Raw genomic sequence first — 25,290 nt, 5'->3', positions numbered from 1 at the left:
ACTACTTACCAGAGCAATTGGCTCCATCAAATCCTGGCAGACAGTCACATTGATAGGATCCATTAGTGTTAATACATAGAGATTGTTCGGGACACACAGTCGTATTCATGGCACACTCGTTGATATCTGTAAAGATTGCAATCATGTAATTTTTTCCAACTGAAGAAAATGAAGATGACTAGTCAAAAATGATGGCTGTTTATCAATACATCCCTGCTCTGCTTTTGCGTAATTATTGTAATGTTCACAATAATGGTGTCATTTTATGAATTGTACAAGATTCACACAACGTTCACGTAGGATTTATACATTTATCCAATTTAATCCAACTAGGAAATTGTTTCAATTCTGTGAGTTTTTGCTAAAAACATTTATAAATAGGTCCAAAGCGTTTTTTGAGTAATGTTCACATATCATATACTTGATGTACTACATTGCTTTATTGAATTACAAACTTGAGGATTCTACCTCTAGTAGTTATCTAAATTTCCCTGCAGTCATTCAGACCATTCTGACCAAAATATGATATAATCTAGGCTACATAGAGACTTTGATTAATTGTGCCAGTTGCATCTAAATATTAAACATACAATGAGAAACATGAACAGTACAGCCTTTGTGTACAATGAGCAAATATGAATGCCCTTATGTACATACTTTGCAATTCAAATAAAATATACTGCCTTGTCTTTAATGGTATCTATGTTTCAGAAAAAAAGCTGTGTAGAACCCTAAACTAGGGTCCTATGCAAACTTTTGGCAAGGAGGTTTACACAGTAAGACCAGATTTCTTTAGATTTTAAATGTATTCCTTTGTAGGGGAGCATGTTAGTTATCTAACATTTCCATGAGTTTATCAATGCAAGTTGTTGGTTATATAGGACGGGGGAACTGTTATACTAACCTTCACACAGCCAAGTTGGATCACCTTCATAACCAGGCAAACACGCACAGGAGTAGTTTCCAGGTAAATTTGTACAGTTGGCATTTATACCACATGGAGATGTGACGTTGGCACATTCATCAATGTCTGAAAGGAAGAGCGCAGAACTTACGTTTCTTAAGATATTTTTTTAACCAAGGTAATATCTTATCTCTATAGTATTGAAATTATCTGACTTTACATAGATGAATGCCAGTAATGTGTCACCTACTTATCATTTAAAAGTATTTATTATCAAGCATGTTTTTTATAATCCTGGACTCACCATCACATAAGGAGCCGTTCAGAAAGTTAACTTTATAACCTTCCCTACAACTACAGTTGTATCCATCCACATTATTGTTACAGATTTGCTGACAAGTTGAAATATTTAGATGACATTCATTAATAGCTAGTGAAAAAAACAGAAATATTTGAAATTAGTTCTTTAACACACAAAAACAGTACCCATTTCATGGGTATCAGAATTCAAGTACCTGGGCATACGTATATCACCCAGAGGAAGTGATTTCATGTCTCTCAATTTGCTTCAATTAATGACCAAGGTTAAGTTGCAGCTAGATGCTTGGAGACATCTGCCACTGTCCCTGATTGGAAGGATTAACCTTCTAAAAATAAAGATTCTGACAGTCTTCTTATAATTCCTACAGAACACCTCAATCTGGATCCCCTGCTCTTTTTTAGAAGGGTGAACAGCTTATTTAGTTCCTTCTTATGGTCCACTGCACACCCCAGGATTGGCCTCTGTCCCTTGCAGGAACCCTCAGGTCAGAATGGACTAGGGTTACCAGACTTGTTCAAATACTTTATTTTACCCCAGCGAGAATAGCTGGTATTTATAGTACTGGTGTAGCAGAGTGCTGGCGCTGCACGACTAACCATGCCGATTTTTATCACATATTCTGGCAATGGCAGCCTATACGGGAGTTCTGGACAGAGGTAACACACACTATATAGAAATTGCTTTCAATACTAATTCCTCTAACAGTCTTGGCCTGGTGGAGGAGGTGGCACCACGTATTGATCAAAGGACTATGATTTCTCTCTCCCTGTTTTATGCACGTAAAGTTATCTTACTGTGTTGGAAAAACTTGAACCACCCACAGAGTCCTACTGGAAAGACATAATTAATAAAGCGCTACCCTTTTACAAACCAACATACTTCAGTAGGGGTTGTCCAAAAAAAATTGAGAAAGTATAGCAATACTGGCTTGATGCCAAGGACACGTTGATCTGACCTGCCATAGTGGGGGAATACTTTAACTGAGGCGCTCTTCGATCTTAGGTAAATTGGCCATGTAAAGTTGACCAAATAAATATCTGACTATGTGATGAATGGGTGCATTATGGACTGCCTGGGTAAAATAATGCCTTATTGGAAGGGCTATGAGCATAGAATGTGATTCTGTAATTGTTGAAATGCTGCACAAGGAACGGGGGGGGGGGGGGTTGAAGGGGGGGGATTTTGGTACATAATGTGCGGTATGTGTTGTAAAAATGTTAATAAACATACATTTTCAAAGAAACATTTATAATCATCAACATCATAAATGTCAGCTTCTTGGACAATTCACAATTTCCTTATCATAAATCCACTCTAATGCACAGAAATTCTAGAATGCTTCTAAAAGACATATCCATTGCACCAAAGGAGCTGAAGAGGTGTCGTGCTGAGGAGGCTTCATAACTTATATTAAGGCCAACCAGGAAAAGGTTACCTTATAACTAGGGGGGAGGAAGAGCCTAAAAATTAAGTGTAATTGCACTGAATCTATTTACCTAAGTGTTAAAACCTATTTCTAAGCTTACAATAACTAGTTTCAATACAATAACATTGTAGGAAAAAATGTTAATGTTATATGTTTGACTACAATAAATGTAAGTAGTCTAGAGCCATGAAAATATTATGTGTATTATGTTCTATTTTAGGCAATAAGAATGGAGAATCCCTCTAGAACTTGTTTAGCAAGGAAATTCTCATTGTTAGAAATACTGTACAACTTATACTTGGCTATAGAATGTCACAAAATGTAGAAATCCATTTCCCTACCGCTACAGGTTATTCCATCTCCTGTTAAATTAGGGGGGCATTCGCCGCACGTAAATCCTGTTTCTGGAGCTTTTCTGTCTTCACAGGTGTTGTTATCAAAACATTGGTTCTGTTTACAAGCATCAAAATTCTCCTCACAGTACATCCCTGTCCATGCAGCAGAACAGTTACATCCTGCCACCTGCAAAAAGACAAGAAATAATTTGTGACTTAAAACACACATATATATATATATATATATATATATATATATATATATATATATATATATATAGGTAATATTATAATTTTTATTTTTAATAATTGTTTATTTTTTTACGTTAAGAAAATAATGTTTTTACCGCTTACCATGAAGGTTGTGGTTTCATTCCCCAAGCTTAATTGGCTGTCATACAGACAACTGCCATTGTTGGTACAGTTGCAAAGAACCAAGGTCAGGTCAATGGAAGCAGGGGTTTTGGAATTATTAGCTATAGCTATTACAGAGACATTAACGGGAGATGAACTGGTGGGAAGCCATACCAGCATTCCATTCTCTGCATGACAGAAAGGACACATAATTAGTGAGGCATCAGAAGGTGAATTGCTAGTCATGAAAATAAATCTTGGTACTAGAAATCAATGTATTCACCTGTTATATTGATATCAGAGGAGTCTGTCTGCAGGGAAAAGATTACTGTGTCATTGTTGTTATCGGTGGCTGTATAGAACACTGTCACAGATTCAAAGAGTTTGGTCTGGAGGGTGGTTGGTCCAGTCACATTAGGTGGAAAACTGTCTGTAGAGGAAAACATTGTTTAGGCAAAAATCTTACCTGTATTTAGGGGTTAACATGTAACATGCTGCCAAGCATCCCAAGCCTCATCCCCTGAGCATTCTCCCTGTGACAGCAAGTGGGGGTTCCTCATTCCCTTCACCATTGTCACATTGAAAATAGGCACAGCTGTGCAGGGCTCCTCCAACACAGCCGAGTTATTAATTCACAGAGATATGTGAAAGAATAAACTACAAGTCCATCTGCCACTGTAGCATACAGACTTGTAGTTTCAAAGGAGTATGAGGGCAGTATTCAGCACACTTGTAGTCCATTAAATCTTCTTCAGCTTTCTAACTGAAAGCCTGTATAGAGGTAAGAGCAGAAAGCTGACGGAAGAATCTGCAGGAGACTGACACTGCACCTGTGATTCACTGATCATTGGTGATATGCTTTGCAGTCTCCTGTGGGAAAAAATAAATAAAAAATGTAATTTTTTCTTGCAGAAATATGTGTATTTATAATTCTTTTCTTAAATATGTACTTAGTTTGCTGCTGTGTAAATTGGCCCGTGTATGTGTGCATGTGTATATGCATGCATGTGAGATAGGGATGTACAATTTGTAAAGTGCTGTATGAATTGATGTTGCTATATAAATGTCTGTAATAAAAAAATGAATATTTAAAGTCATTATTCACCATGTTTTTGAGTGAAGATTCTCACCTCTTTTCATGTGACAACACTGAAGAAATGATACTTTGGTGCAATGTAAAGTAGTGAGTGTACAACTTGTATAACAGTGTATATTTGGTGGTCCCTGAAAATAACTCAACACGCAGCCATTAATGTCTAAACCGCTGGAAACAAAAGTGAGTACACCCCTAAGTAAAAATGTCCAATTCCTGGTTATGTTGTAATATGCATGCTCGTTTGTTATGCATAAAACTGTAGGATAATTGTAATATGTACACTGATGTGTCTGTATATATTTCTGATGACATATACTTTATCATCATAAATTTAAGCTACGGCTTTGGAAGTTTCAAGCACTTTTAGTCCCCGGCCTGAAGATTTACACTGTGTTTTTGAAGCGTGTTGGACGCTCTGTCGGTTGACAGCTCTTGGGCTTCCCTTTCAGCTGGCTGTTAATTCATCCCCATGTGTTTGATTTTGTCGCTTTGAATTATTGTTATTTATGTAATACCAACAGAAACGTTTTTAAATACTTGTGTTTTCCAAATTTGCCTATTTGTTTAGTTTCATTTGCCATGATTCGTTAATTAAACAGTAAATGCATGACTTTATAGATATGATCATGTCTTACTCATTGTGCTGCTCTGTTCCTGGGCAGCGATCACAGTGCCCAGTGTACTTTCTCCCACCTCAAAATTTTTTGTACTCAGGATGTCAAAAATACATTCATCATTTCCTTTGCATGTTTCATTTGCTTGGTTGATAAGGCTGAGGTTACTAGTCAGTAGCAACTGATCATAAAACAGTGGCACAAAGCTGTTATTATTGTAGGTGTCCCAGGATTCTCCGTCTGTCTCATTGTAATTAAAAATACTGCTTAAGGGAGTTGTTTTCCCTGCAAAGAAAAAATAATACATTTATAGCTTTATACAAAGCACGGATATCTACGGTACAAGTTTTTATTTTTATTTTTTTAGCACTGGGTTTCATAAATGTATACCAGTGTGGTGTGCTTGACTGAATTCAAGTTATGAAGGTCCTGGCATAATTTGGTTGTTGTTAAAAATAACATTAGGCAATTGTAGACATAGATATATTAAGCCTAGATATGCAATGTAATGCATACACATGCACTGACTCCTATTACAGAGAGTTACAGAAAGTTTGTGAGTAGAAGAAAGTCTGTCATTTACGTGACAAGGAATCAATACAGTGTTCACCAATGGTTTTAAACATGCTATATTACAATCCAAAGGACAGTCTAGTATGAATGATCTCTCATAGTCTAAAGCTGCCAATATACAGTACAATATATACATACAATCTTTGTAAATAGCTTTTAGGTTTACCATACCTTTGTAATGTGAGAGCCTACCTATAAACACATTCAGTTTGAATTGAATCAGGCAGGCCTTTGTACTAAATAACTATGGGCAGGGGCGGACTGACCGGTCAGGCACTTTGGCCTTGGTCCAAGGGCCCTGGGTCAGTAGGGGGCCCCATGAGAGGCTGCACACGTGTCACAGAGAGGGGAGGATTGCTGGTGAGAGGAGGGAAAGAGGCTGCGGCGGTACCCAGGGACGCCAATGTAGGGGGCCCGGGCAGCCAACAGTTTCAAGTTTTTCAATGCACTAATAACTGATTTTTGTGTTTGGCTTTTGGCTTCTGTGTTTTATAAGTGACAGTGATCCCAGCAGCACACTCAAAACCCTCCCTGTTCTCCCTGCATATTCAACAGAGAAAGGGGTGGGATGAGGGCGGGCGGGGCACACAGCTCTATCCTTGAGCCTGCAGCATCACAAGAAGCCCGTGCCAGTTTTCTGCCGAAAACTCCAACTCACCAAAATCCCCAACCACATCACTTCCGATGACTCTCCATCATCAATAATTGAAGATTTGGACAGGTTGGCTGTTTTGACAGAACAGCGGCAGCGTATACAGTATGGTACACTATGAGTTGGCTGTTTTGACAGAACACCGGGTAAGGAGGAAAAAAGTTGCTGCCGCCTTGAAGGCGGCCATGATGTTGGTTAGTATCAGGCAGACTAACAATGTCCACTCATTATATGGTGTACAGTACTTCATAGTTTCATAGTTTCATAGTTAGTAAGGTTGAATAAAGACACCAGTCCATCCAGTTCAACCTGAGTGAGTGTCTACCCCTATCCCTGTACATTGCACACTCACATTGGTCCCTACCCTCAAGGAGCCCACAATCTAAGGACCCCATTCATATGCTAGGGCCAATTTTGGACAGAAGCCAATTAATCTACCTGCATGTCTTTGGAGTGTGGGAGGAAACCGGAGTATTCTTTTACAATTGTTTTACCACTTCACCCAGCAGGGTGCACACTATTTAGTGATTTCTACATATTTCACTGTTTGCTTATTTAGTGCTACACACTCAACCCCATTACTTTTTGAATTTTTGTCACATTCTTGTGTAGCTGCTCTCTTTTTGTTTTTTGTTGTTTTGTTTGTTTTAGGGTAAGCGCAATAATCACCTTTATCCACATGAAAATAAAAATGAATGCACATATATTTGCAAAAAAATTTGCATTTTTTATTTTTGCAAATGGACCTGCAAAGCATTCAGCCATGGCCAGTGGACTGTGAGTGCATTGCCAGGCTCCTACAGACTCTTGCTCTAGTTTGTAGCGATGTACAGGCTTTCAGTTAGAGAACAGGAATAAGTGTCAATGGATTATGAGTGCGGTGATCACCTCACTTGTATTCCCTTGGGATCTACGAGTCCACCTGCTGTAATGGTAGACAAAAATTGTAGATTTTTCATTCATAGATCTCTGCAAATGAATGACGTAGCTGTGTGGGCAGAGCCCTACACAACCTGTCAATTTAAAATCTGATAGCTGCTATTGGGAGAGGAACCCTCACATGCTGTCAGAGGAAGGCCACATTTTGGGTGTGGGGGAGTCAGCCTGGCACCATGTTACATCCTAAATATGGGTGTAACATGTAACATGTTCTTAAGGGCCGGTTCACACAGGGGGCGACACGAGGCGACACGACTTGCCGTGCCGCGACCTGACAAGTCGCCCCCGTTCTGTACAATGGAACCGTTCTAAGAGGAGCGACTCGAGTCGCTCCGACTCAGAAAAAAGGTTCCTGTACTACTTTTGGGCGACCTCGGGGCGACTTGCATTGACTTCTATACAGAAGTCATTTGCAAGTCGCCGCTGAGGTCGCGGCGAGGCAAGTCGTGTCGCCTCGCATCACCCCCTGTGTGAACCGGCCCTAAAGGTGAACTTAGCTCTTAAAGTGGTTGTAAAGTCACAAGGTATTTTACCTTCATGCATTTTATGCATGACGATAAAAAACCTTCTGTGTGCAGCAGCCCCTCCCCCAATACTTACCTGAGCCCCCTCTTGATTCAGTGATGTCCACAAGAGTCTTGTCTCTCCCAGGACTCGCATTCTTGATTGGCTATTTGCAGCAGCTGGAGCTGCTGTCAATCACAGTCAATGAGCCAATCAGGAGATGGTGGGGGGCAGGGCAGCATGGCAGCTTCGTGTGTGAATGGACACACAGAGCCGCTGATCGGGAGCATGTCTGCTTGGGTGCTCCTATTGCAAGCTGCTTGCTGTGGGGGCATCTGGCAGGAGGGAGGAGCCAGGAGCACCGACAGAGAACCCAAGAAGAGAAGGGTCCCGGCTGCTCTGTGCAAAACCACTGCAGAGAGCAGGTAATTATAACATGTTTGTTATTTAAAAAAGAAAAACAAGACTTTACAATTACATTTTAAAAATGGAGCATAGAGTAATGGAATAAGGTAGATAATTGCAGAGAAATGGGGGTCGCTTTAGAGAAATCCTATTGTCATGCATAGGAAGCGTGAGGAGTACAGTAGTGGGGGGAGCAGAGAGGGGGGGTTTGTATATAAGCCCAGAAATAAAAGTAGAGAATGGGTGCTGAATAGCCAAAGAACAGTCAAAGCATAGTAGTTTGTATTTTATGTTCGGGTTGATTGAAAGCCACCAAAGAGACTGATGTGGAAGGGCAGCAGGTGAATGACTAAAACATTAAAACAGAAATTAAGCCAAAAATAACAAACAAAAATATATAGCCCATTAAATGATACATTAACAAAAGCAGTTTGTGCTGCATCATTCACCTTCAATATAGAGATTTGCCATACAGTATTTTTGTGACATTAGATATTATCAGATGGCCAGCATTGTTTAACACATTTCCACTGAGTGCCGGTCATACTGGACCTATCCTATCTTGTGACTTGACAGTGAAAGGCGATGCAGCACAGTAATCAGCTCAACTCTCGTCACTCTGCTTTCTTTTCCTATCAGCATGCTTATTTTAGCACATAAAGCCGTTGGCTCCTTGTGCGGCTTGCAATGAACAAAATACATTGCACAATGAGGTTGCAAAATCTGGTGTAGTTCTGCATAGAAACCAATCAGCTGCCAGGTTGTTTTAGTCAAAGCTTAATGGGACATCTGACATCGAATCTGATTGGGTAACTTGCACAGCTGCACCAGATTTTGCACTTTCTGGTAGTAAATCAACTCCAATGTATTACCGATTGGAGATGCATTATTTTTTGTCTTTTACATCTGTTTAGCTTTCAGTTTTGTTTTTGTTTTGTTTTTCTTTTTTTACCAAACAGTATATAAATGTTTTGAACATATACTTACATGTCATTCCAATTTCAAAAATAAGGGATTCATTGGGGAGCTTTACTCCATCAAATTCCAATTTTGTTCCATTAGAAGCCATCAGATCATCAGTTTTATCATCATTGAACACACCTAAAATGACATTTCATCATTTCATTTTCACTTTTACTGCTAGACTTGCTATTATTATTACTCAGTCCATGAAGGAACAATTGTCATTTATTTTCTTTTGCTGCCAGAGTAATAAAACATAACTCACCCAAAAGGCCATCTGTCTTGTTCTTGTAAGTAACGTCTAGCATTGTGGTAAAGCTCAAAGCTCCCACCTTAGCAGACACTGTGACTGAGATCCCACCTTCAAAGGTAGCCATTATTTCATTGTTCTCTGTCGTCTCCAGGGTCAACGTGTCCAACTGTGTAGCATTATCTTAAAAAAAAAGCAAATCATTGAAAATTAAACTATATCCATCTTTTAAATTACATGGAGGCGATAGACACTACCCTGGGGATTAATGATAGGAAAAGGAAAACATAAGGGAAGAAGCAGAGATAGTAGTTACATAGTTGCCAAAATATGCATGTTTAAGCATTGGTGTAACCCCTCCAATCCCTGTCTATGTGCTTATGTGGCCGGGTATTTCCAGCCATGTAGCAACCATTGACAGCTGGAAGCTGTCTTGTTTGTCCACACAAAATGCCATAAACGTACGTTAGGACCAAACACTGAGCTCATTCCTATTCAATGCTCTATTAATAAAAACTGAAGTTGTGTTACCTGGTAAGGTAAATGCGGTACCGTTAATCTTCACAATGGTTGTATTTTTGTCCTGCAGTAACCACTCCACCTAAATCAAATAACCAAAAAACATCAGTTATGCAGTTTTGTTTAGCTTTGGGCCGCAGAAAAAAAAAACTTGTTCCATGTGAAAGTTATTTGTTATTTCTGTTACCATATACAACCACTATAAAGCACTAGGCTCCCCTACCTGATGCATGAATCTTACCGTTGTTTGATTTTTAATCATTGCAGCCAGTCCAACGAAGTTAGTTGCTTGTGTGTCATTGCCAGCCATGGCTGTGCGTCCTTGGAGTGTGAAGATAAGTGTATTGTTCTCATCTCTAACATTGGCCAAGGTAAACTCCCCCAGTCCATTAAAAGTATATTGTACATCATCCAGTGTGTTGATGTGAGGGTCTCCAAACAGGGATCCTGCAGAAATAAATAAATTGATAAACTCACACTATTAAGGGGACTGTTTTAAAAGCATACAGTGAGGGAGAAAAGTGTTTGATCATTTGATCCCTTGTTAATTTTGTACATTTGCCCACTGACAAAGAAATGATCTGTTTATAATTTTAATGGTAACTTTATTTCAACAGTGAGAGACAGGATAACAACAAAAAAAATCCAGAAAAACACATTTCAAAAAAGTTATAAATTGATTTGCATTTTAATGAGTGAAATAAATATTTGACCCCTTCGCAAAACCTGACTTAGTACTTGGTGGCAAAACCCTTGTTGGTAATACCCTTGTTGGTAATAACAGAGGTCAGACGTTTCTTGTAGTTGGCCACCAGGTTTGCACACATCTCAGGAAGGATTTTGACCTCTTTGATTTTTCCTCTTTGCAGATCCTCTCCAGGTGCTTAAGGTTTCAAGGCTGATGTTTGGTAACTCGAACCTTCAGCTCCCTCCACATGTTGTCTATGGGATTAAGGTCTGGAGACTGGCTAGGCCACTCCAGGACCTTAATGTGCTTCTTCTTGAGCCACTACTTTGCTGCCTTGGCTGTGTGTTTTTGGTCACTGTCATGCTGGAATACCTATCCACAACCAATGTTCAATGTCCTGGCTGAGGGAAGGAGGTTCTCACCCAAGATTTGACAGTACATGTCCCTTTGATGCAATGAAGTTGTCCTGTCCCCTTAGCAGAAAAACACCCCCAAAGCATAATGTTTCCACCTCCATGTTTGACATTGGGAGGGTGTTCTTGGGGTAATAGGCAGCCTTCCTCCTCCTCTAAACACTGTGAGTTGATGCCAAATAGCTTGATCTGGGTCTCATTTGACCACAACACTTGTACCCAGTACTCCTCTGAATCATTCAGATGTACATTAGCAAACTTCAGACGGGCCTGTACATTGGCTTTCTTGAGCAGAGGGACCTTGCAGGCGCTACAGGATTTCAGTCCTCACTGCCTATTGTGTTACCAGCTGCTTTTTTGGTGACTATGGCCCAAACTGCCTTGAGATCATTGACAAGATTATCCCATGTAGTTCTTGGCTGATTCCTCACTTTTCCCATGGTCATTGCAACTCCACAAGGTGAGATCTTGCATGGAGTAGACATGTGTATTTCGTTTCGTTCCAAATCAAAATTCAGATAAATTTTCATTATTCGGACATTTGCATGCATCCGAATTATCGAATCACAATGCTAACGAATTCAACCGAATTCGGACAAAATACGAATCAAATTAGAAAAATTACATTTTGCGACCTGAATTTGGGGCCATGTATCTCAGGGCCACTTGTAGTTAGAAACCCCAAATTTGGTATGCAAACACAGTAGACCTAGCACTATAACATCTCCAAATTTGGGTTTCTAGCACCAAGTGACCCCGAGATACATGGCCCTAAAGTCGGGTCGCAAAATATTTTCGAATCCGGTTGAAATAGTTTTGAATGTGGTTGAAATCATTACGAATCATGTTGAAATCATTTCGAATCCGGTAGAAATATTTTCGAATTTGGTTGAAATATTTTCGAATGTGACCGATTTTTCGATTAATTAATTAACGAATTAAAACTAAACGAAACTAAACAAATCTTTTCCTTTTGCACATGTCTAGCATGGAGCCCCAGACTGAGGGTGGTATACAGTTATTTTGTGTTTCTTCAATTTGCAAACAATTGCATCAACTGTTGTCACCCTTTCACCAAACTGCTTCCTGAGAGAGTGACAACTCTGGTGAAATTAAAACCTGTAAATAACTACTTGATGCAGCGTTTTACAATACTGCCTAGTGACAGGTCCATTTTAAACAATGAATATGAAGTTTGTTGTAATTCTACTTTGAAATGTGCTTAGGAGTGTTTTACTAATAGTTTACCGAAACTTGGTGGAACGTATCCAGCACAGAAATCATAAGGTCTTCTTTGTCGGTATAAGGAACAGAGGTGTGAAGAACCAGAGTATAAACAACAGTTGTTATAAGGATCCACTTCATGTACTGCAAGCACAAAAAAGAAATCATGTAAACTTTCTAATACGCCAATGGTAAAATCACTCTAGGCCTATTGTATAGACTTAGGTTGGTGTAGGGTATAAAAAACATAGCATATTATATAACAATATAGAAAATCAGATGTAAAAACACCTCCAATGAATCCTACAAATGTTTGAAGCAACCATTGCAAAAAGCATAGTCTAGGCACTGCATATTGTAGAAAAGAGTAATTTTGTTTATTTTTGTGTGATATTGGTTACCTTGGTATTGCTGTCTGATCGTTTGCATCTGAGACAGGTAATAGCTATAATACCAACTGTAGTAATAGGACGGGTCATACCACCGAAGCCAGCTGTTCTCATACTCCCAGGGAGTTGGTAAATATCTCTCTTTCTCCCCATAGTTCAAGCTACCCCAATAACTGTAGTAGCACCTTGTTCCTCCTCCAAACCAGGTTGAAAATGCAGTCTGAAAAGTGTAGTACTGACTATACCAATCTGAAAGGGAGAAACAAGCAATTAATACCATAGACACCACATTTATGTATACATGTCTGAATAATAACATCACATCTGTCATATGGACATTTGATATAATTCCAATTGTGAGTCAAAAACATAACAACAACACCATTTGAAAAGTATTATTTGATGTTATTTCAGCTTGACACTCGAAGTGTTTTTTTTTTTTTAAAAAGAAGAAAACTTGAGCTGAGAGGCAGTGTGAACACTGGAGCTGGTCTGTGTATTATTCTCTATAGTAAAGCACTCTCTAAAATGTAACCCAAACTTCACTTGAAAAAGTAGCCGACCCCAACACTCACTCTTGCAGAAAATCATTACTTTCTCCGGCCTCTTTCACAACCCTAAGACCCCTTTCACACCACACTGCACCTTGCATCGGCGGTAAAACGCGTTTTACCGCCGGATTTGCGGCGGATTTGCGGCGCATTTCGGCCGCTAGCGGGCGCTTTTACCCCCCGCTAGCGGCCGCGAAAGGGTTAAAACCGCCGGCAATACGCCGCAATAGCGGCGTTTTGCCGGCGGCATTACAGCGCTGCCCCATTGATTTCAATGGGCAGCAGCGGTGGAGGAGCGGTAAACACACCACTCCTTCACCGCTCCAAAGAAGCTGCTGGCAGGACTTTTTTCTGACGTCCTGCCAGCGCACCGCTGTAGTGTGAAAGCCCTCGGGGCTTTCACACTACACACAATGGTGCAGCTTCTTTAGGGCGTTTTGCAGGCGCTATTTCTAACACTATAGCGCCTGCAAAACGCCCTGGTGTGAAAGGGGTCTAAATTATAACCTAACCCCTAAACTGAACTCTTAATACTTAAACTCTCCCCAAATCATAACCACCAAAGTGAACGCTTAAAGCATAGCTATAGTCAAAATGTAAAATCCTATATTCATTTTCCACATTGTATTTCTATTATTTTTAGCCTGTTCCTACAAATCTGAAGAATCTTGAAGTTTGAAAACTTATCCTGGGAAGAACCTCACACATTTACTTCCTTGAATTCTGTGTCACGCATTCACTATACCCTGTACGTAGGCACTGCTGTGTCTCAGAGCTCATAGAGCCTGCCTTCTGAGCTACAGAGGTGCTCAGAGTAGGAGTTTCAGGAGGAGGAGAGGAATTCAGGAAGCAAGGTACCATGGGATATGTAGTCCTCAAAATATTGAAATTAAGCAGCAGAGAAGAATCTTTAAAGCATGCAGGGAATCCACGAAGTTGTGGAAAGAGATGGCCTGCGGACAAGCAGTGCTGACGCCATGAAAGGTGATATTTTCCAGTAATTTTATTACTATTAATTCAATTGTCAAAAATAACTTGTGTTTGTATTGTTAGTACAATACTGATGTTATAAAATGAACATGTAAGCAGGGTCATCTTAATAGCATCATGGGCCCCTGGGCAAAGTAACGCTCTGGGGCCCCTACAATGTAAACAGACATTAAGTAGGTACGAGGCAGACAAACAGAGCTTCCCCTTTTGGGTGGAGCTCCGCATTAACTATATGAACAATCATTCTGTACAGCAAAGAAACGTGGGAAAGTGGGAAAATACTACATACATAAAGTAACAAAGCTGTCCTGTGCATATAATATATCTTCTAGATTGATATCTCCCCAGCACTCTGACCCCTCTACACCCCAGATATCCTCCCAGGACTCGGTCCCCTCTACATCCCAGATATCCCCCAGCACTCTGATTCCTATACATCCCAGATATCCCCCAAGCACTCTGATCCCTCTACACCACAGATATTCCCCAGCACTCTGACCCCTCTACATCCCAGATATCCCCCCAGCACTGTGACCCCTCTACACCCCAAATATCCCCCCAGCTCTCTGACCCCTCTACATTCCAGATACCCCCCCAGCATTCTGACCCCTCTACACCCTAGATATCCCCCCCAGTACTGTTACCATATATCATAATATACCCCTTGTATTTTGACCCACTACATCCCTGATACCCCCTACACTGTCTCCCCTCTACATCCCTGATACCTCTAGCACTATAGCTACCCAAGCTACCCCAAGCATTGCTACCCCCTATACACCCCAGATCCCCCCTCAGTATTTTTTCCCCCATTCCCCCTTGATATCCCCCAGCTCCATTTTTCCATCCATGTAGCACCCCCTTTTCCAATGAAGAAACAGTGCATGTAAACTTTTGGCCCACCTCCAGCACTGGACTCACCTATACCAATCAAGCAGGCAGAAGGAGGGGCGGAAGAGGGAGCATACCTCTGGGCATTCCAAACTCTCCAGTGCAAACAGTGCTGGACAACTGGGCTTACCATGACACCATCTACAATGCTACATCCGCAGGTGGACTCTCAGTGCTGCAGACTCAGCAGCTCCCACTCCAGCTCCTACACCACAGCCTTCGAGTCCCGAGCATTCAAGCTGCATGGGGCGGGGTCAGAGCATCACTGGCACTCCAGCCCTGCCCCACCCTGCTGGCTGTAAAATAATAGGTATCATTCTGCCCAGCACAACGTACCGCTGTCAGCCTGCCTCCTCTGTGTATCCATCACTCTCAGTGCCATCATGGGGCCCCCAATTTTGGGGCAGCAAGGGCTCAAGGACCAGCTGCTTGGAGAAAGTGCAGGGACCCCCATGCAGCTGGGGCCCCTGGGCAGTGCCCAGGTGGGCCAACTCATTAAGACAGCCCTGCATGCAAGCTATACCTATAGAATTCATTTAAGTTTCTTGCAAGCCTAATACGTAAACCAACCCCTAAACTGAGCATATTTTCCTCGTCCAGCTTCAGGAACCCAAGTGCTACTGATAACCAGTAGTCCTGCACAGAGAAAACATAAAGCACTGAGATAGAGAGAAGAACCTCTTCTGACGTTACGTGATTTTATTTGCTTCTGCAGCCAAATACATTCTGTGTAACATGCAAACTCTCATGTTACAGTGCATATCACAGCATGAGCTCAGGCCATGACTGGGGGGTAGTGACCAGATTTCAGAACACTGCCATACCATATACAATAATGTTCTGATCAACATTTGGGATGGTGGCTAATTGGTTCTAACTACTTAAAACTGGCCATGAAAAAGAAATTGCATATTAAGTAAAGATTTTGGAAAGTGATAATGGAAAGCTCTCTCGAAGCCCCAATTGTGGCTATAACAAAGATGGTATCGCACTACACTAGATTACACTGGATTCTCTATAGTGCAAAATTTAACAAATTATGAGGAAGTCCAGATGTGAAAAAGTGACACCTTTGCTACAAATTCATTGTAAACATCTGATGGGGAGAATCACAGATGTAAGTGACTGTGTCCAGCATGAAGTTTATAAAATATATATATACCAGTGGCAGCATAATATTAAAACCTCAGTCATGGTTTGGAGTTGGAGTTTAACAATCCTCCCAAAATTAAATTCAAAAGCTCTAGTTAACTATTATTAACCTAAAGAACATTCTCTAACAGCCTGGCATGTCATGCATGCAGTGTATATATAAGCAAAATATATGGTTTCATGCAATGGTTGATTTGATTTTTTTCATCCTGAAATGAACCCCCTCCCTTCCACCATAATTGTTACATGGATTATTTTACAGCTTTTATGAACATTAAACATTATGGAAGTAATATTTGCAGAGGCAAAGTTTATAAAGCAAGGTTTTTATTTTTTTGAACAGGTTGTTAGATCAAACAGAAGAGCAAATTACAGGGGAAGTGCAATATGAGAAATACGAGGGACAGAAATAAACACAGTCTGAGAGACATATATGCAGGGTGTAATATCTCTGGCATAGCGCTCTCAGATCTGGGGTTTTCTGCTCTTTCATAAATGTGCTGTGCACTCATTTCTAATATGATGGTGAAAAATAGACACAGACTCAAAAAGACTAACCTGTGTATTTCTGAGGAATGCCATAGTATGGTAGAATATTTGCCTGTCTGTAGGAAGAATCGAATATGGCCTGCCAGTATGTACATGGGCATGGGCGTGAATAATACATCCAGTAAGGGTATACATTTGAGTCAATTTCATTATAGTACCAGTTCAAACATTGCTGTCTGTAATTTGCTGTGTTTCCTGAATTATATTCCAGCCGATATGCCCAGTAGCCTTTTTTTTCTGCAAAAAATAAAAAATAAAAAATCTGAAAACATACATTTATGTGAGATTATACAGTTTATTCACTTGCCCACTGGGCACTTATACCCTCTTTCTAACCAGGCCGATTTTCACCTTTCAGAGCTTTCATACTGTGAATGACAAATACTCATCGTGCAACACTGTATCCATATGAGATTTTTGTCCTTTTTTTCACACAAATAGAGCTTACTTTTGGCGGTATTTAACCACTTAACAACCGGCCCATAGCCGAATGACGGCTACAGGGCGGTTGTTTAACTCTGGGAGGCCGTCATATGACGTCCTCCCAGAATTCCGCTCTCGCGCGCCCCTCATCGCGGCCGTTTACCACGTGATCGCTCCGTCAAATGACGGAGTGATCACTTGTAAACAAACCGGCGTCATGTTATGACGCCGGTTCCTCCCTCCCCCTCTCTGTACCGATCGGTACAGCGGAGTAGGAAGAGATCGGTGTCAGCAGCGCTGTGGGCTGCATCTGCAGTGCCCACATCGCTGCTCACCGAAATTTAACCCCTCAATTCCCTGCCATTACTCTGCAATACCCTGCAATACCCTGCAATACCCTGCAATACCCTGCAACACTCTGCAATACCCTGCAACACTCTGCAATGCTCTGCAACACCCGACAATACCCTGCAACACTCTGCAATGCTCTGAAACACCCGCCAATACCCTGCAACACTCTGCAATGCTCTGCAACACCCGCCAATACCCTGCAACACTCTGCAATGCTCTGCAACACCCGCCAATACCCTGCAACACTCTGCAATGCTCTGCAACACCCGCCAATATCCTGCAATGCTCTGCAACGCAATACTCTGCAACGCCATACTCTGAGATACCCAGCCATACTCGGAGATACCCAGCCATACCCAGCCATAGTCGGTGATACCCTGCAATACCCAGCCATAGACATCCCCCCCACCTCCCGCCACCCTCCGGTGCTTCTACCGACTCGCCAATACGATCAAAGCCAGAATCTTTTTTTTTTTCAGGCTTCCCAGCTTAGAGGTGAGATGCGGGGTCTTATTGACCCCATATCTCACTGTAAAGAGGACCTGTCATGCCATATTCCTATTACAAGGGATGTTTACATTCCTTGTAAAAGGAATAAAAGTGATCAAAAAATTTATTTTTGGGGAAAAAAGTGTCAAACTAAAATAAATAAAGTAAAATGAACAATAACATTTTTTTTTTTTTTTTTAAAGCGCCCCTGTCCCCATGTGCTCGCATGCAGAAGCGAACGCATACGTAAGTCCCCCCCCACATATGAAAACGGTGTTCAAACCACACATGTGAGATATCGCTGCGAACGTTGGAGCGAGAGCAATAAGTCTAGCCCTAGACCTCCTCTGTAACTCAAAACATGTAACCAGTAAAAAAAAATTTAATCGTCGCCTATGGCGATTTTTAAGTAGCGACGTTTGGCGCCATGCCATTGCAATTTTGAAGAGTGACATGTTAGGTATCTATTTACTCAGCATAACTTCATCTTTCACATTATGCAAAAATTGGGCTTACTTTACTGTTTTTTTTTTTTTTTTTTTTAAAGCACAAAACTATTTTTTTTCCAAAAGAAAGCATTCGAAAAATTGCTGCGCAAATACCGTGCGAGATAAAAAGTTGCAACGACCACCTTTGTATTCTCCAGGGTGTTTGCTAAAAAAACATATATAATGTTTTGGGATTCTATGTAATTTTCTAGCAAATAAATTATGATTTTTACATGTAGGAGAGAAATGTCAGAATTGTCCTGGGTGCTCCAGAACGCCTGATGGCGCTCCCTGCATGTTAGGCCTCTGTATGTGGCCACACTGTGTAAAAGTCTCACACAGGTGGTATCGTCGTACTCGGGAGTAATAGCAGAATGTGTTTTGGGGTGTAATTTGTGGTATGCATATGCTGTGTGTGAGAAATAAACTGATAATATGACAATTTTGTGGAAAAAAAAAATGACAACTTCAAAAAACTCATCATGCCTCTTACTAAATACCTTGGAATGTCTTCTTTCCAAAAAGGGGTCATTTGGGGGGTATTTGTACTTTTCTGGCATGTTAGGGTCTCAAGAATTGAAATAGGCCGTCAGTACTTCAGGTGTGATCAATTTTCAGATATTGGCGCCATAGCTTGTGGACTCTATAACTTTCACAAAGGCCAAATAATATCCACCAATTTGTACTTATTTTTACCAAAGATATGTAGTAGTATAAATTTTGGCCAAAATTTATGAAGAAAAAATTACTAATCTGCTAAATTTTATAACAGAAACAAAGAAAAATTCATTTTTTACAGAATTTTCTGTATTTTTTCTTTTATAGCACAAAAAATAAAAAACCGAGCGGTGATTAAATACCACCAAAAGAAAGCTCCATTTGTGTGAAAAAAAGGACAAAAATTTCATATAGGTCCAGTGTTGCATGACTGAGTAATTGTCATTCAAAATGTGAGAGCACCGAAAGCTGAAAATTGGTCTGATTATTAAGGGTGTTTAAGTGCCCAGTGGTCAAGTGGTTAATGATCACTGGCTTTTTATTTTTTTGTGCTATAAATAAAAAAAGACAGAACATTTTGAACAAAATTCATTTTTCTTATAAGATTTAGCAAATTAGTAATTTTTCTTCATAAATTTTGGCCAAAATTTATACTGTAATGCGAGCGGATTTTCCATTTGAAAAATCTTGGATGGTTGCTTGGCTTGCATACACACGGTTACACAAAAGTTCGCTAAACTTTCGACCATCAAGAACGCGGTGACGTACAACACTACGACGAGCCGAGAAAATTAAGTTCAATGCTTCCGAGCATGCGACGAATTGTTTCCAAGCATGCGTAGACATTTTGCGCGTTGGAATTGCTACAGACCATCGGAATTTCAGATCAAAACTTTTTCCGACCGAAAAATCAAGAACCTGCTCTCAATCTTTTGCTGGCGGGAATTCGGCCAGCAAAAGTGCATACACACGGTCGCATATTCCGACCAAAAGCTCTCATCAGTCTTTTGCTGGCCGAATTTCCAATTGTGTGTACGCAGCATTACATCTCTTTGGTAAAAAATAACCCGAACCAGTGTATATTATTTGGTCTTTGTGAAGGTTATAGAGTCTACAAGCTATTGTGCCAATCACTGAAAATTGATGACACCTGATGTACTGACGGCCTATCTCATTTCTTGAGACGGTAACAAGCCAGGAAAGTACAAATACCCCCCAAATTACCCCTTTTTGAAAAGTAGACATTCCATGGTATTTATTAAGAAGCATGGTGAGTTTTTTTAAGTTTATTTTTTTTCCCCACAATTCTTTGCAAAATTAAGATGATTTTTTTTTTCACAATATTGTCATATTACCAGGTAATTTCTCTCAAATGGCAGGGTTACTGATGTGGCACTGTTGTCACTCAGGATTGTGCCAGCTCATGCTGCTGTATTATTTCTCTCTCCTTTCCTCACACCTATACGTGTGAGTAGAGAAGAGAGAAACACTGCAGCAGCGCAAACTGAACCAGGCATGATCCCTGTTTGTTGACATGTGATCGTTCCATAATTGTATGGAGCAATCACATGGTAAAGGGCCACTGTAACTGGCCCTTTTCCCTGATCCATGATGGGTTGAGTCCCGAGGACCCAGCAATCATGGACACTTCTAGATGCACATCCATGGGAGGCCATCATACAATGGCCTCCGAGAACGGTCCAGCTGTAGCCATCACTCTGCTATAGCGCCGCTGGCAAGTGGATATAGAATGCCTTTGTTTCCCAACTGTTTTGTATTTAAGAGGTACTTTATCAGTAAAATGTTTCAGGTGAAATATCAAGGCACTTACTTGTGTTTTGTCCCTCGTACTGATCTGGAGTGTACCTTTTTTGGATACTAGCATCATAATTTGTTTGTGGGTCATTGTATGCTGGGAAATTGTCAGGTGGACTGTAATATGAAGAGTCTCCACTATAAATAAAATGCAATTATAGAAAACACAGTGAATTAATAACATCATTTGCGGTTTGATAGAGTTAGGGATCACTAAACCTAAGAACAAAAATGCAATATGTTGCAGCTCAGTCCTTTTTTGGGGGGTCTGCATTTGTTTGTTTTTTGTTTTTTTTTTCAAGCTAAGAACATTTTCAGCACATACAGGAAAATAAGGATCTTGCCAGAAATGTTGTATCCTTGTCACTTCCTGTAAGCTGCAGAGAATATATTCCTAGCTATCGTCAATAAACTACCAACTGGCCTGTCCCCCACATAATGGAGATAAAGAGATACAGACATGTTTGTAGTCCATATCAGGAGAGCAGACTAGAATGACAACCATGGCTCCTTTTACAGATACAGTGGAGGAGTGAGTACAGCCACCCAGGGACAGGAAATGTATTATTATCAGGATTGCCAGGTGAAAATATAGCAAAATAGGCTTGACAAAAGAAATACAATGGACCCACCAAGTACTAGTAAGCTGCAATATATGAAATTTTTGGTTTGGAGTTTAGCATGCTGGGATTGTGACGTCATAAGGGGCGGGCTCACCGGGTGACATCACCCGGTGACCCCGTCCCGAGCCTATATAAGTCATTGCGCATTGTGTCCACAGCATTTCAGCGGGAGAGAGCATTCTGTCAACATCGAAAGAACAGAAGAAGAAGGAAGAAAAAGAAGAAGAAGACGACGAAGAAGGAGAAAGCCAGGCCACCGCTAGCAAAAGAGCGGCAAGAGAGCAGAGGATAGCAGAGGAGCCCGGGAGAAGAATCGGAGAGCGGGAGAAGAGGCCGTAGAACGGAGGAGTCGGAAGCAGAAGAGGAATTGCAATGTGTAGACCAAGTTTTACAATGTAATAATTTTCTATTACAGTTCTTCAGATAAATTTCAGGCTGTCATGGTCCATGCCATAAAAAATTGCAGGTATTATGTCAAATAATGTACATGGTTTATACACTGAGTAACTAAATTTCATTTTCTTCAGTCAATCATCTGCCTTATATCAGAAACCTGGAGGGTAGGAAAGCTGAGCAAGGACAAGATCTTAAGAGTCAGCAAAGATGTGCGTTATTTAAAATGTGAGGCATGTGTATGGGGCACATTTACATGAGATTTTAAATCTAAGCTCCCCATTTGTAGGGTCTCGGATGGGTAGTGAAAGTGTGTGTCAGGAAAGATACTCCAGGTGCTTCCATTTTGAATCACCGAACAATGCAACCATTCACCATGTCCAAATTATGTAAGCTCAAAACAGATGGGGGGTTATTTACTAAAACCAGAGAGTGCAAAATCTGGTGCAACTCTACATAGAAACTACTGCATTTTTCACTCCATAAGATGGACTCCCCCCCCCCCCCCCCCCCGCCTCCAAAAAATTGGGAAAAATGTCTCTGTGTCTTATGGAGCGAATACTGACTATGCCCCCCCCCCCCCTTTCGCCCTCTCGTGAGTCCCGGGCGATCTCCTGCTGGGCCTGTCACTCAGAACAGAGACAGAAGTCCGAGCAACCCGAGCGGCCAAGTAGAGTATGGCTGCGGCGGCCGCTCTGTCTTCTATCTGAGTGACAGGTGGATGCATATAGGAATGTCAGTAAGGCTGCATTTTATAGGTACATGCCAGGCTGCATTTCATGGGCATAGTTCAGGCTGCATTTTATGGGCACTAGTAAGGCTGCATTAAATTGACATTGGTCAGGCTGCATTTCATGGGCACTGGTAAATATTTTAGTACACCATTTGGGTCAGAATATTTTTTTTTGTTTTCCTCCTCTAAAATCTAGTTGTGTCTTATGGTTAGGTAAGTCTTATGGAGCGAAAAAAACAGTATTCAGATACCAGGTTTTATTGTCAAACCTTAACTGAGCAAGCTGATGGTAGAAGGTGGTTGGCTACCATGCACAGATGCACCATATTCTCAGTGCGCCAGTTTTGTCATGGGAAACATCTACCAAAACATAAACACCATGGGTGAACATACGCAGCCCCACGGTAACTACAGATCAAAAATTGCCCAAGATGACAGCTTCCTTGGCTGTAAAGGATAGGGGGGTTTAGTTCTGCTTTAAGTAGGTTGTATGTACAAACTACTAATAATTTAGCCACTGAACATGATCTGTATTGACATACAGATGTGTTCCTAGGACCATAACCAGTTCTTTACCTTACTTTGAAAATAAAACATGAATAAATTATTTGACATACTCAGTTGTTAAACATATTTACTTAAAGAGAGAAGTACCTAAAGTAGCCCATCTTGGGTAAGTAATTTGAAGGAATTGATAAGTAATTCCAATTCATTCCTCCATCTGCAAAATACATCAAGCAGAACGAGTAGATGCCATCTGTGACAAGTACAGCTTGATAGGTGCTTGACTGAAAAGGAACACATGAAAGCAAATCATGAAAACAGGCCAGGGGTGCAGCATAGTCTATATCACAAACTAAGCGGACAATAGGGTGACTGAAATGTAATGCTAGCCAGACAAACCTGTAACCCTCTACCTGCTACAAACTCCAAAATAGTGCATTACAGAGGAAATAAAGTCAAATTATTATTTGTTTGGCTTTATAAGTAAAAGAAATCAACCTTCACATTACATACATTACACATTCGGGCTATGCTTTCTGCTCTGCTATGCTCCAAAATTGTTGTGCTTTAGGATGCTGTAGGAGGGTGGTAGTTAAACTATTAAAATTCCATCATGAAAAAATCATGTGCCTTTAATATTTCAAAGCTTTTGTATAATACATGTATATATTTAAAGATATACATGTGTATAAATAACATATTGGTGTACCTGCGCTCTGGTAACAGTCATCAACCAAATAGAACTACATGTAAAAGGAGAGTTCTGGAGGCACAAAGTGAGTAGACTGCAGTAGTTGATTGAACATACTGTCGGTAAATCAAGCAGAAGTCACTGCTCCAAGCCTGCACCTCTGCTAATCCGATCAGGTGCCGGTCTAAGGAGCCCATCCTTGCTCTGTGAAGATACAGAAAGGTAGAAGCCACACGGTGATGATGTCACTCAGGTAAGTGCATTTTCATTCAACCATAGAACCAACACAGTTCATAGGGGATGAACTGTGCTTCTTCTATGCATAAATAAAAATGGACTGAAACAAGTGATGTCATCAGTGTGTGACTCCTGTTCTAGACCACTGACAAGCCTCAGAAATTTGTCCAAATTGCATCTCAGTGAGTGACCATGAACCAGTAAAAAATGTATGTTTACTGCTTACTGACAATATGGAGACCCAGAGGCAGTTGTCCTAAAGTGAGAGAGAAAGCCGATCCCTCCATTGCTGCATCACAGGACTACAAGGAGTAAAGTGAATTGAAGTCTATAATTTCTTGAGACCCTAACAAGCCAGGAGAGTACAAATACCCCTCAAATTACACATTTTTAGAAAGTAGACAGTCCAAGATATTTAGTAATAGCATGGTGAGTTTTTTGAAGTTATAATTTATTTCCCACAATTCTTTTCAAACTGAAGATTTTTTTTCCAAAATTGTCATATTTACAGGTTATTTCTCACACGCAGCATATGCATAATTTCAATTACACCCCGAAATACATTCTGCTACTAATCCTTAGTATGGCGATACCACATGTGTGAGAAATTTTCACAGCCCGGACACATACAGAGGCCCAACATGCAGGGAGCACCATCAGGTGTTCTGGGGACATACATTTAAAATCTAATTTGACTACCTATTACAGTTTTGTGAGGTACTGATGAGCACTGTAGTGGCACAAATGAGAACTGATGTTACATAGTTACATAGTAGGTAAGGTTGAAAAAAAGACACAAGTCCATCAAGTCCAACCTATATGTGTGATTATATGTCAGTATAACAGTGTATATCTGTGTATGTTGTGGTCGTTCAGGTGCTTATCTAATAGTGTTTTGAAACTATCAATGCCCCCCGCTGAAACCACTGCCTGTGGAAGGGAATTCCACATTCTTGTAGCTCTGTAATTCACAGGCATGTATTTTGTCCCTTTTCTAAATATTGGTGTTACATTGGCTTTTCTCCAATCAGCTGGTACCATTCCCGTTAGTAGACAGTCAGTAAAAATTAGGAACAATGGTCAGGCAAATACTTGACTGAGTTCCCTAAGGACTCTTGGGTGCAAGCCATCTGGTCCCGGTGACTTACTAATGTTACGTTTTCCAAGTCTGTCTCTAATTCTGTCCTCTGTTAGCCATGAGGGTGCTTCCTGTGATGTGTCATAAGGATAAATACTGCAGTTTTGGTTACTGAAACCACCCGATTCCTTTGTGATGACTGAGGAGAAGAATAAATTCAATACCCTCGCCATCTCCCCATCCTTTGTAACCAGATTTCCTTCC

The 25,290-nt window shown here is 40.7% G+C and overlaps 1 protein-coding gene across 1 annotated transcript in view; it reads right to left on the bottom strand.

Moving 5' to 3' along the window:
* The window catches only part of LOC143988214 (uncharacterized), a 224,610-nt gene that overhangs the window by 118,126 nt on the left and 81,194 nt on the right, over positions 1–25,290 (bottom strand). The window contains exons 14-29 of the mRNA XM_077487601.1: positions 23,171–23,304; positions 20,784–20,905; positions 16,713–16,940; positions 12,583–12,819; positions 12,206–12,325; positions 10,098–10,303; positions 9,869–9,938; positions 9,353–9,520; positions 9,112–9,225; positions 5,073–5,336; positions 3,625–3,771; positions 3,342–3,529; positions 2,994–3,174; positions 1,209–1,334; positions 905–1,030; positions 10–126 (exon numbers count right to left, since the gene is read on the bottom strand). Coding sequence (XP_077343727.1) covers positions 10–126; positions 905–1,030; positions 1,209–1,334; positions 2,994–3,174; positions 3,342–3,529; positions 3,625–3,771; positions 5,073–5,336; positions 9,112–9,225; positions 9,353–9,520; positions 9,869–9,938; positions 10,098–10,303; positions 12,206–12,325; positions 12,583–12,819; positions 16,713–16,940; positions 20,784–20,905; positions 23,171–23,304 — 2,548 coding nt within the window. The remainder of the gene's footprint in view (positions 1–9; positions 127–904; positions 1,031–1,208; positions 1,335–2,993; positions 3,175–3,341; positions 3,530–3,624; positions 3,772–5,072; positions 5,337–9,111; positions 9,226–9,352; positions 9,521–9,868; positions 9,939–10,097; positions 10,304–12,205; positions 12,326–12,582; positions 12,820–16,712; positions 16,941–20,783; positions 20,906–23,170; positions 23,305–25,290) is intronic.

Source organism: Lithobates pipiens, unplaced genomic scaffold, assembly GCF_037356315.1.
Source record: "Lithobates pipiens isolate NorthernLeopardFrog02 unplaced genomic scaffold, aLitPip1_a1.2 Scaffold_18, whole genome shotgun sequence".
Classification (NCBI taxonomy): domain Eukaryota; kingdom Metazoa; phylum Chordata; class Amphibia; order Anura; family Ranidae; genus Lithobates; species Lithobates pipiens.
The sequence above is the reverse complement of the archived record's forward strand: the minus strand, read 5'-3'. Positions and strand labels throughout refer to the sequence as shown.